Raw genomic sequence first — 12,959 nt, 5'->3', positions numbered from 1 at the left:
GCGGAGTTTTTTGCCAAAAATATTTGGCGAGAAATTTGTCGCAAAGCGAGGGCGTATATAAGAGTTATTCGAGTATCAGTTATGTTTTATTTCTATCATTATCCTTTAATTTTGATGACCAGTGTAAAATCATGACACTGAATATTTGACCTCTCCTGTCAAAAGCCAGTCTCCAACTCTCTCTTTTCTCAACCTAGAGGATGCAATGTACTTTTAGAATTAAAGTTTACTAGGACCATGCACTGACCTTTCTATTTTCCAAATTGGAAATTCTCTTCAAGCATAATTCATGCTGAATTACTTACCAATTCTACCTTTAATATTGATGATGTGACAAAAATTTCAATTATCACATGTCCTTTACTTTTTTATGATTCCAGAAGTCTTCACATTCTACCATCAGAGGTATATTTATCATAAATAAGTATAATCATTCAAAGTATACAATCTGCATCTAAATCAATGTCCCAAAATTTACCATTTTTATGTAATTGACATGATATAAATAGGCACTGAGTTTTACTGGTAAATATATATTTCAAGGCATGTTTTTATTATGCACCTGCCATTTATTTTGGCACATGTAAAAGACAAGCCAAACACATGCCAAGACCCAAAGCTAATGCTACCTGGGAACCAAACCATTTATGTATGTATGTGTGTATGCTTAATTTAAGACATTTAATTGTGCATTTACATTTAAAAGGTCCATCAAAAACATGGCAGGTACGTAACAGAAAAGTACCTACTCCATAAATTTAGTTATTTAAGACTCACAATTAGAAAAATTAAATTATTTTAATAAACTTACGAAGGTGAATTCAAATTTACAACAGGTACAGGTAATTTATATATTAGAACATTAATTTCATGATGATGCAAGTGAACTAAAGTCAAATTAGCTAAATAATTCCTTTAAAATTAAAACACGAGATAAAAGATTTCCCTATTCTCTCTTCATACATACTGACAAAAAAAAAAAAATGCACTTTTCTGTTATGCAACTGGCACGCGTTTTTGGCACTTGTGAAAGAAAAGCTTAACACATGATGAGAACCAATGATATCACCATCAGAAGACTGCGTGTATATGCATATGTTTAATACTTCACATACATTACTGCAATAATTAAAGGCAAACACACGTATATTACTACAATGGCACTGACAAAATGCTCGGAAGCTGCATAACAGGAAAGTACCAAAAATTGTATAAAACTATTAACTTATATATGTGTAATACTAATATGACACCAATGGATGATTTCATGTTAAAAATCGAAACTAGTGTTTAATCAGCAAGTTTTTAATCATACTTATAAATAATGCAAACGACTATTTCTGAATTTTTAGCATTTCTTCTTTCTGTAAACTGGCTGTTTGGTTCTGCCAACTATTCTTCTTGCCTTCTGTTCATAACGTGTTACTGGTGTTGGATGAAAATATTTTTGTTGATACAAAACATATAAAGTCAATTCCAATTAAACAAAATTAAAACTTCAAAGCACATTCTCAACCTTTCGTTTTATTTCCTTCTCTATACAGAATATATCTAAACATATTTATTACTAAAAAATCTAAATACATGATACACCGAAGAACCAAATTATGACCACCTACTCAATGATGTGTTGCACGAACTTTGGCCTTCCAAACAACTACAACTTCCATTGGCATAGATGCCACAAATTCTTGGAAGATGACTGGAGACATATTGTACCAAAAGTCTAAGTAACGGTCACATAAAGTCAAGATATTCTGACATGGTGGTGTTTGAGCTCCGAGCTGCTGCTCCATGACATATCAAATGTGCTCTATCGGGTTAAGATCCAGCGAGTTAGGTGGCCAGGATATTAATTGGAATTAATCTTTAAACCTTTACACATCTAGCAATGCATATGGCTAGGTGGGACATTTCCCAGAAACGAGATTCTGGTAGCATTGGTTTAACCCTTTCGAGACTAATGAGACAATACTTCCCAAGACATTTCATTTTTACTAGTGGGCACAATCGTCTCGCATTTACATGTATAAACACCAGTTCAGTTTTTTCCAACGACCAAGGTCATATAGCCGGGTGTTGTTTATGAATAAATTGAGATACCTCAAATTTATCAAACTCATGGGTGCATACAGTGCATTTATTTGCATTTCAAAGTGTTTTTTAACAAATTATTAACTGTGTATAGTATGTAATCATGCAAGTACTCATATAGTAGCATGTTTAATGTTTGGAATCTACGAACGCATAGGATGATGTAAAATGTTAGGTTCGTGGGACATTATGTCCCGACAGGCTACTTTAGTGGGACCATTTGTCTCAACAAACATAAATATGTTTTTTCCCCCTTCCAGAATGAGCAAACAATTTATTGAAAAGGAGCATGAGCAACTCGCTGGAAATTCTGACTTGTCTGAGAGTGATACTGATCCCTATCATAATAGTGAGGATGAAGACCAAGACTGGGCCACTTAAGGTTCTGAAAACGAGCTGGCATCTGAAAGTAGTATTCGGATTTCGAGTTCCAATGAGAGCACTGTCGAGCCTGAAGGTAGCAATGTTGTTTTCAATAATAAATGCAATAATATACCAGACAATTCCGATGTGCAAAATATACAGGCAAATCCTCAAACAGCGACTACAATTTATTATGCATCAGACAACATAATCTGGTATTCAGTTCTGCAGAATTATACCCCAAGGATTCAACTACCTAATGCAAGGGATACAGAAATTCTTTCTAACTTTGTAAATAGACAATCTACAGAAAATGAAATTTTCCTGAAATTATTTTCAAAACGCCTTTATATATATCCCAGTGTACAAATGAAAGGTTAATGATTTTAGAAAGGAAAACTAAAAAAAAAACTGATGCTTCTGAAATTATGATGATGATGGTAATGGCTTATAACACGCTGCCAAGCCTAAACTGCTATTGGTCTAAGCATGCCTTTATGGGTAACACTACAATAAAAAATGCAATGTCACGTGACTGCTATAAGCTGCTAATTTTTTCTACAATATATTTCAATAATCCTGAGAAACCAGCTAATTGCTCCAAGATATATTATGCTGAGGAGCTCCTGGAGTGTTTCAAACACACATACCAAAACATTAGAAAGAATTCACTTTATCAATCCAGATGAAAGTATGACCAAATTCAAAAGCAGGTCGAGTTTGAAGCAGTATTTGCATTTGAAGCCCATAAAACGTGGAGTCAAGTTTGAAGCAGTATTTGCATTTGAAGCCCATAAAACGTGGAATAAAGTTACGGGTAAGAAGCGACTCTCTTACTGGTTATGTATATGATCTCAATGTGTACAATGGAAAGGAGGATGGATAAGCAGATGGAACAGTAGAAGAAAAGGTAGTTAGAAAACTTACTACTTAGATTGATTAGGAATATGGGTGTTGTGATCTGTTTTCGAGAGATTTTTTACATCGGTGACATTGCCATATGCTGCAGTAGGAATTTGCATTGGGAAGCGAAAAACATACCAAAAAGTCAGGGTAAACTAGAGAAAGGCAAAGCTAAATTTTTATGTACAAATGATGAGATAACCTTTACTAGATGGCAAGACACAAAAGAAGTATTGGCAATTAGCAACTGTCATGGAAATCAGCTTACATTTGTTGACCAACAGCAAGAGAATAGCCAAAAAGAAACTTGCTTTTGCATGCCCTGAGATTATCTCCTTAACAAGTATATTGGGGTTGATTTGCCCCATCATTTATCTGGCCCGTATAAATTTGATCGTAAGTCTACAAGTGGTGGAAAAAAGTGTTTTATAAACTGTTGATGATAACTGCTGTAAACGTTTTTATTATTTACAATGAAGTCAGACATATAAAGACACCATTTTTGGATTTCTTGGCAAACTTTTCAGAAAGCCTTATTATGCTAGGGAAAAGCAAAGCCAAGGTGAAGAGATATTCAACTTCTGGACAACTTGCAAAAAACAATGTTGAATGTTGTTTCTATACGCCGATTTTCGAGTAGAAAAGGAGATGGTGTTCAAGATGTTCACACCGGAAGTTCGAGAAGTAGACAAGAACTTTCTGCAGAACATGTAGCGTGCCGTTGTGTAATGACTGTTTTACCGCTTTCCATATGTAAGATTATGTAAAAGTTTGTTAAAAATTATTTGTTCAACTAATTCATGTGTATTATTTTAGAATTGATGGGAAACACTGTCCCAAAGTAATGGACTAATGGGACAATATGTCCCACTAAAAATTAAATTAAAAGGTTAAAAAAACTGAAAATATTACAAACATCTTAAAAATTCTTCTACTTTAAACAATATTAATTTATTATATTATTACATATTAAATTAGAGTCCCACAAAAGAAAACAGTCTTGAAAGGGTTAAACGAGAGGGTTCTGAGAAAAACCAGCATGACTGGAGGCAATGTCCCAGCTACGTGGAACGTTTTTGAAACTCTGTCAAAAATGTTTTGTCTGCAGCTGTGCCCATGTACAGATCAACCAATCAGACGAAAGTTCTACTTCTGAAAGATCATAGGTAATTTCTAATGTGGTGGCTGTAGTTTTGACTCTCTCTCTACATATATGTAAATATATGACTTATTAGATGTATATGCATGATTTACATAGTATAAGCATGACTATGAATAACAGGAAATTTAACAGCTATGCATTTATAAAACATTTGATCACTTACAACATACAATGCACAACTGATTATTATTTTGATGTATATTTACTAATGGGATTATAGTACTTTCTCACAATATGCACCTTCAGATTTCAAAAATCAGTAAAATTAATATGTTTTGGATATATTACCGAGTGTTATATGGGACAGTAGCTAACTGAAACATGTTTCAGTGTCCATGTATTTATATGCTTTATTTAGTCTTTATTTTGCTGAATAGCATCTACTTACTGGCTGCGAGGATGTAAATATCACTTATAGATTTTTGTCGTAAAAGTTTTTTTTAATACTTTCCACCACCTTTCTATTGTCTTCCACAAATAACAAAAAAGTTTAATATGAAAAGAATGTCAGAGCTACAACACACAATTTGAAAACAAATACAGTACAAAGTCTGAGATCCGGACTCGTCGGGAGTTCGGGGATTTTTTCCGATATTAGATCATCAGTTTAAATCTAGTAAGATGGCATGCAGAACTTGTAAAATTAAACATATGAAATCATGATTTATGAAAAAATGAAGCATTCATGATCTAAAAAGTATTAAAATTTACAGGAAAAAAGCTTAATATTTATATGTTTACTTTATTAAACATGTCTTTCAATGCAAGTTGTTTAAGTAGCTAAGTTTTTTGGGTTAATACTTTCTCTTTAATTCCATAGAAAGATATAATTTCTTGTTCAGTTACCAAGTTCTATTGTTCAAGTCCTGTAATTGATGGGTCAAGAATTCCGACTCGAATTCGAAAGTTTTTTGTTTTCAATAACCTGTCTCTCTCTTCACCATCGGTAAGCAGTATTTTCTGGATCTAGAACCACACTACAAATTTCGCCTTCCTTTACTCGATTGATGACTAAGGCATTGTCATCTAAATTAAAAACTTCTGTTAACTACTCTTCTTTCCTAAATTCTGCCGCCCAGTGCGGCCATGTGAGCTCTGGCTTTATGTGAATAACAACAAATCAGTTATTCTTAATTCAAATAGCATTAAATATAATCTTTTGGCCTATGAGTATCATTAACAAAATCTATTTTTAGCATATGAAAAGACATTTTTGTTTAAATCTTTCCTCGTCAACATTTCTTAGTGCATTTAACTTACAATCTGTAATCGGCGCCAAGCGGATATTAACACAGAAAAGATAACCATACTCTTCGTTATTCAATTACTAATATAAAAATTTATCAAGGCATCGATGCATGAGTCATTATTCAAATTGTAATGTGTTGATAAACATGCGATGATGAAATAAAAATACAGTCAAAAGTCTTTAATCCGGACTCGTTGGGACTTCGGCGAATCCGAAATATCAGTTTTTCTGGATTATAGATCATCAGTTTAAATCTGGTAAGATGGCATGCAGAAATTATAAAGTTAAAAATATGAAACCGTAATTTATGAAATAAAGATCAATAATGATATAAAGGGTATCAAAATTTACAAAAAAAAAAAAAGCTTAATATTTATTTGTTTACTTTATTAAACATTTCTTTCAACGCGCGCATGCGTGAAGCATACATTACGCATAGTCGAAATTAGAAAATTGCAAACAGAAAACTATTTGATGTGTATTCGTGATATTTATAATGAATTTGATGTGTATTCGTGATATTTATAATGAATTTGATTTAAATCATATCAAAGTACATCGAGATGAAATACTACATTTAATAATGAATTATAAGCCAAATAAAATAAAAACATCTGCCCTGAAGATAAGGATAGTGCTGACAGATCAACTTCCAGTTCATTGCGCGCCGCGACGTTCCCCCCACCCCGCAGAGCAGCTTCAAATTGATAAACAGATTTCGGAATGGTTAGAGAAACAAAGGATATGGCTTTATCCACTTTTTGCAGCAATTCCACTTTTTGTTTGATGTACATCGAAACATGCTTTCGCTTTGCAGATCCTTTGCATCGGAAATTCTATTTGACATAGTCGAAAGTTCAAGCTTACTTTTATAAAATTGTTTTAACAGTCTGCAAAAATAAGCCGGATCCAATTAGAAGATTAAGGAACAACGCAATCTGCAACATTAACTGAAATAGATAATTAGATAATTTTAGCTTAGCTTATATCGTCCGTTATACATTAAACGTGCATGCGTAAACGTATTCATATGCGTAAAGGTCCATTATACATTAAACGCGCAAGCGTAAATGCATGCACAGAAAGTTTGTAGCTTTGAGGTCCGGATTATAGATCATTCCGGATTATGGACGTACGGATTAAAGACTTTTGACTGTATAATCAATAATGATATGACAGATTGGCGTCAAGGGTTAAATAATAGTTCATGTAAAATCAAAAATGTTTTATGTAGAATGTTTTGGTTTGAGATGTATGCCAAGCAGATACGAAGTCAAATTACTGATCTCGCAAATTTATGCTAAAATGATTATTTTTTTAATAATGATGTATTTTATTTAGTGCCCAAGTGAGATTAATAATCAGTACTCACTGCATGTTTTATTATGGGGGTGTTGGAAATCAAATGTGTAAAGCATACAAAAAAATTTTTGGTGGTGGCTTTCAGGTCCGGACTTCAGATCATTCCAGATATTGGACTTCCAGATCTCGGACTTTGTACTGTATCTTTTTTTGTTAATCTGAGGGATAATTTATTCTTGTTTAGCTTTCAGGTCTGTTTACTAAGTGAAGATGGTAACCCAGTTACGTAGGTTTCATGGAAATGGGGGTTCCAAGAAATGTTTCTTTAGAACAGTGTTTCTTAACCTGTGGTTCAATGGACCCCTTGGGGGTCCATGGGTCATATTTTGAGGGTCCGACGACTGCTCCTAATTTTTAAAATGTTTGCATCAATATTCAAAAAAAAACTTTTTTTGTCACGGGCAACCTCTGTAAGCCGTCTGTCTGCCATTTCCCAATAATAGAGACCTCCACAATACAAAGAAAAAAACATTCGCAAACCATATAAAATTTGAAATTGTTAGAAACGCAAAGTAGCCTTTGAATTTTACTTCACTTGGAAATAAAGTGACGTTAAAATCAGCTCTGCAAAGTTCTTGCAAATTTTTAAAACAAAATATTTGTTTTACTTTTTTCATAAGTTGTAATTAAAATATTTTTTCAAGTGCTTTTTTTTTTTTTTTTTTTTTTTTTTTAGCCCAAAATGTCCAAAAAAAGGAAGTATGATGAAAATTTTGTAAAATATGGCTTCTGCTGCATGAAGGAATCGGACGGTGTTGAAAAGCCACAATGCTTTCTGTGTGGAAAAGTTTTGGCAAATGCCAATATGAAACCGGCAAAATTGATAGAGCATCTCAAATCTCTTCATCCTAAAAATGCCTCTAAAGATCTAGAATTTTTTACAAAGAAGAAAGCCCAGTTTTCGAAATCTGGAACATTAACCAAACTTGGATTTGGTATTTCCCAAAAACCTTTGGTTGAGACATCTTTCAGAGTTGCATATCGTATTGCCAAAAGTAAGAAACCGCATACTATTGGAGAGACATTAATTAAGCCATGTGCGCTGGAAATGGTTGAATTAGTTTGTGGACTGGAACAGAGAAAAAGGCTATTCCATTCTCCAAGGATGTGATACATTCAAGAATAGTTGAAATTCCTTGCAATATCTTGAAACAGATCATTGATGAATTGAAAGCATCGCCATTTCCCTTTAGTATGCAACTTTATGAAACTACAGACATCTCGAATTGTAGTCAACTTCTTGTTTTTGTTCTTTATGTTTCTGCTGATACTATTAAAGAATTCTTATTTTGTCAGCCTCTTTTGAAAACTACAAAGGCAGTTGATGTTTTAGCGATTTTAAATGTTTTCTTTTTCAAACACGACTTCGACTGGAAAAAAAACTTCATTCACTTTGTACGGATGGAGCACCTGCGATGCTTGGCAATAAATCTGGTTTTGTCCGTTCGGTAAAAAAAAGGAGGCTCCTAATGTTATTGTTACACATTGTTTTTTACATAGACATGCACTGGCTAGAAAAACTCTTCCAACCAGCCTAGAAGAAATATTGTCAATGGTTATTAAAACAGTGAATTTTATTAGATGCAGAGCTCTTAATCATCGTCTTTTTAAAACACTGTGTCAAGAAATGAATGCAGAACATGAGGTACTTCTGTACCACACGGAAGTGCGCTGGCTGTCACGAGGGCATGTTTTGAAACGAATTTTCATGTTGAAGACAGAAGTATCACTTTTTTTTAGAAAAAAACGATAACTCACTCTTCGAATATTTCAAGAAAAAAGATTTTATATGTAAATTGGCTCACTTGGCACACATGTTTAACCACACGAACGATATATGTCTTTCAATTCAAGGGCCTGATACAACAATTATGGATGGCCTGAGAAACTACAGGCTATTTTATTGAAAATATCCCTTTGGAAAATTAGAATTCAAAATGGGATATATGCAAACTTTCAAATGTTGGACAAAGTGCTTTTTGAAAATGGATCTTGGAAAGATAGTTTGTTATTGAATAACTTGAAAAATGAAATCTGTGAACACCTGGAAGTACTTCAAGTTTCATTTGAAAAATATTTCAATTCGGATGGAATAAATACAAAAGATGAGTTGTGGATTCGTAATCCTTTTCTTTGTGATATTGACTGTATTGATAACATGAACCTTGCCAAAGATGAGCTAATTGATTTGAAAACAAAGTTCTTGTTAAAAATGGATTTTGATTCAAAAACTCTTGGAGAGTTTTGGTCTTCTTTAAGAGAAGCCTACCCATTGCTTGTAAAACGAGCTATGGCAGCCATTATTCTGTTTGCTACAGTATATCTTTGCGAAGCGGGATTTTCCACACTTGTCACAATAAAAACAAAACATCGAAATAGACTGAATGTCGAACATGATATGCATGTTGCTTTGTCGAAAACCATCCCTCAATTCAATCTGTTAATCAAGGAAAAGCAGCAACAGCCTTCACATTAAACATTTTAATTTCTTCAAATTTTTTATACTATTGAAATAAAAATATTAAAATAGTTAAATAATGAAACAGAATATATTTTGTAATAAATGACGTTTAAGCAATTTTTTTTTCCACAGAGGGGTCCATGACATATTTAAAATTTTTAAAGTGGTTCATTGTGCCAAAAATGTTAAGAAACACTGCTTTAGAAGCACTGCCCCGGGAAAGAATAGATGCGAAAGCGATTTTATGCTCCTTGAAACACTCCGATCCGAGCCTGGTGACATGGGGCATTGTCCTGCTGGAAGATTCTATTTCCAGTTGGGAAGACAGAAGCCCTGTAAGGGTGCAACTGATTTGCAATTATGGTCAGATAGTTCGCAGCTTTCATGATGTGTTCTACCACAACTAATGATCATCAAAGCATAATACCACAACCACCAGCCTATTAATGACCTGCTGTACAGGGGAGCAACTGTTCACCTGGAAGATGGCATACCCTGACATGCCATCGACATGATGAATGAGAAATCGTGATTCATCCGATCAGGTAACTGTCTTTATTTAGCGATGGTCCAGTCTCGATGTTCCCAGGCCCAATGTAAACATACGAGTGGGATGTCTGCTGCACAGTCCCATATCCAACACTGAACTGTGTGTTTCAAAACACTTGCAGTTGGACCTGCATTGTATTGCACTGTCTACTGAGCCACTGTCTGGCACCAGTTTTGCTGCATCAAGTGGGACATTCACAGACGTCCTTTTTCTTCGATGACACATGTACATCCAACACCTTGGAGTTTACTATTGGTTTTACCATCATTTATTCACTTTGCATAAATACTAACAATGGCAGATCGTGAACAAAATACCAGTCGTGCAGTTTCGGAAATGTTCATTTCGAGTCTGAGCCATTACAGTCTGCCCTCTAGCAAATTTGCTAAAATTAACAGCCTTTCACATCTCTCACCAAAAATGCATCATTATTTCGTCTGTAATGAAGTGCTTCATAACGATCTCAAAATTCTACCCCTTGATGCCTTTTTCCGGCAAAATTCGGCCAAATTCTTTAATAGATTAACACAGATCGAAAACCCAGTCTTGCATTCACTTCCTGCTTATGATCCAGCTGAGCCTAGCTCAGCTAAGTGACCTAGGAGCGTTCTAGATAGAACATTCAATATCTTTCCTAGGAAGCCAAAGCGGAGGTGTCTGCTTGACTAGGAATTCTTTCTAAAAATTTTTTAAATTAACAAGCACTTCACGGGCCTAACCCGGCAACACTTAACTATCTCTATATTATCACATGCCCACCGGACCTAATTCGGCCTTGTTTCTCGGTTCTATATCCGTTCTGCTATAGTTAACGTGCTCCTCCACTTGCCAAGACCTCATCTTTTCATAAAACACGGTCCAGACAATTAAAATTCAAAACTACAATAGCTTTAAAGATTCTTTAATACTCTATAAATCTACTTAAACTATTTAACTATTAAAATCAAATTATTATTCTAATCATTAAAATTTACAGCTTTCATAATGCTACTCCAAACACTTTTATGATATGATTTTTGTTTCCAGCAATCTGCATATAAATATACAGGCTTGCATGTCTTCAGTTGTCATCTTCAACCAGGTAATTCAGTTTAATCCTGTCCCTATTTTTATTTCTTCCCCCTTTTTAATCCACCTCTCCTCTCCAACTTAAACCACTTTTCCTCACCTGTCTTCCCTTTAACTCTCTTAAAACTTCTCCGTCTTTTGTACAGTTAACTTTCTTCACGGTTGTTTCCACTCCAAAAGTTGCTCCTATTCTTCCTTCGCCACGGGCGGTAGGAGAACTTTTTCGCCTCTCGAATTCCCTTCCCCCCCTCCTCTCTGCTCCTCCATCCCTTGCTCCGAGCTTTAGTCGCAAGACTCTCTCCCCCCCCAGCCCATCCCCAAGGCATTAGCAACTACTGCGGTTTTCCGTATTACCTAATATACCTTTCCCAAGCCCTGGAAAATTATGTTTCCTGGCTGATTGTCTTCCAACCTTTCCGATTCCATTAATGCATTGCATTCAGGAATTCGCCTTTAATCATAACCTCTCTCTCTTTCAATCTAGTAAAGCAGGTTGAAAGCAGAAAGAATTTTTCGTCCTTAGTGTGGACTCCTTATCCACTTCTTTCCCCGTAAACCCTTAATGGTTTCCTTCATCACCCTTTAGCCAGTGCTTTTTCTTAATTACTTCAGTTTTCTTAACGAAGTTGTGGAGGTAATTGCATTAAGTTGCAAAGGTACTCCGGAAAATATCGCCTTGGGCCTTGGGCCAAAAGTGCAAGAATGATTCTTTATCTTCTCCAAGCAGCAGTTAAATACCATTTCCACTTAACCATGTGCCCTCCACATCATCCAGGTGAGTTTACTGAAAAATGTGGAGATGGTCATAATGTTTTGGTTCGTCAATATAGAAACACACATTCATACACCTTAAAAAATTAGTGTACTATTAAAATAATAACTCACTCAGTAGTTTTCATTTGTTTCTTCTCTTTCAGTTCATCCTCATCAGTTAATGGATCACAAAATTGCGCTACGGATATTTCTTTCAGTCGTTTATAACTATCCTGGAAGACAAAACAAAATAAAAAGTTCAGTTCAAAATAAAAATAATAATAATTAAAGAGGGTCACAGAAAATTAATTCATGCTAACAGCTCTCAATTTTAGCTGAAAAATATTTTTAAAGCATTTTTTTTAAATTGTGCTTTATTTTAAGCAGAACTGCAACTTCTTAGAAAGTCTATATCCCCAATTCAAGAGATAATCATTGGGTAAAAAATAAACTGTACAGCAGAATTTTACTTTTCTCCATAGAGAAAACGGCTAGAAAAATCAAATTCTGGTTAGAGTAGACTGAAGGGTGCCCCTTGTATTACCGCGAAGTTGTTGTTTCATTTATGGTAATCTGAGTAGTTGAATGCTATGGAAACCCTATTATGATGTAATAGACCGTGCGACTGCCATAAATTTTGAATGACGGGGAAAAGATTTGTAAGGGCTTGTGGTGAGCGTTGGTTAGGAATTACATTGCTTGTTTTGTGACTTAGATGGTAGAATGGCCCTAATTTGAAGTTTCTGTATGATTTGTAACTAAAGTGGAAAAGCGCATTAATTGACTGGTATGTAAATAAAGGTTTATTTAGTAGCCATTATAAGTGTCCTGCTTGTAGGAAGGAAATGCATATGGTTGAACGTTGGAAGATACTGGCACTACGGAGAATAATTTTTACTCTTATTTTTGTGAATTTATGTAGCAATGCTGATATACAGATCCTAGTTCAGATAATTTTAGAAAGTTTTCGGATGCTGTTAAGGCATTTTGTGTG

General features: G+C 34.6%; 1 protein-coding gene across 6 annotated transcripts in view; it reads right to left on the bottom strand.

Annotated features, from left to right (window-relative positions):
• Positions 1-12,959, bottom strand: part of LOC118197866 (uncharacterized) — a 94,222-nt gene that overhangs the window by 42,877 nt on the left and 38,386 nt on the right. For all 6 annotated transcript variants that reach the window (XM_085806942.1, XM_085806941.1, XM_085806940.1 and 3 more), the window contains exon 2: positions 12,098-12,198. In XM_085806942.1, the coding sequence (XP_085663068.1) occupies positions 12,098-12,198 (101 nt within the window). The remainder of the gene's footprint in view (positions 1-12,097; positions 12,199-12,959) is intronic.

The sequence above is a fragment of the Stegodyphus dumicola genome, chromosome X1 (genome assembly GCF_044657685.1).
Source record: "Stegodyphus dumicola isolate Sdum_Otavi_A_Nest chromosome X1, ASM4465768v1".
In the NCBI taxonomy this organism is placed as follows: Eukaryota; Metazoa; Arthropoda; class Arachnida; order Araneae; family Eresidae; genus Stegodyphus; species Stegodyphus dumicola.
Note: the sequence above shows the minus strand (reverse complement) of the source record. Positions and strands in the feature narration are given on the sequence as shown.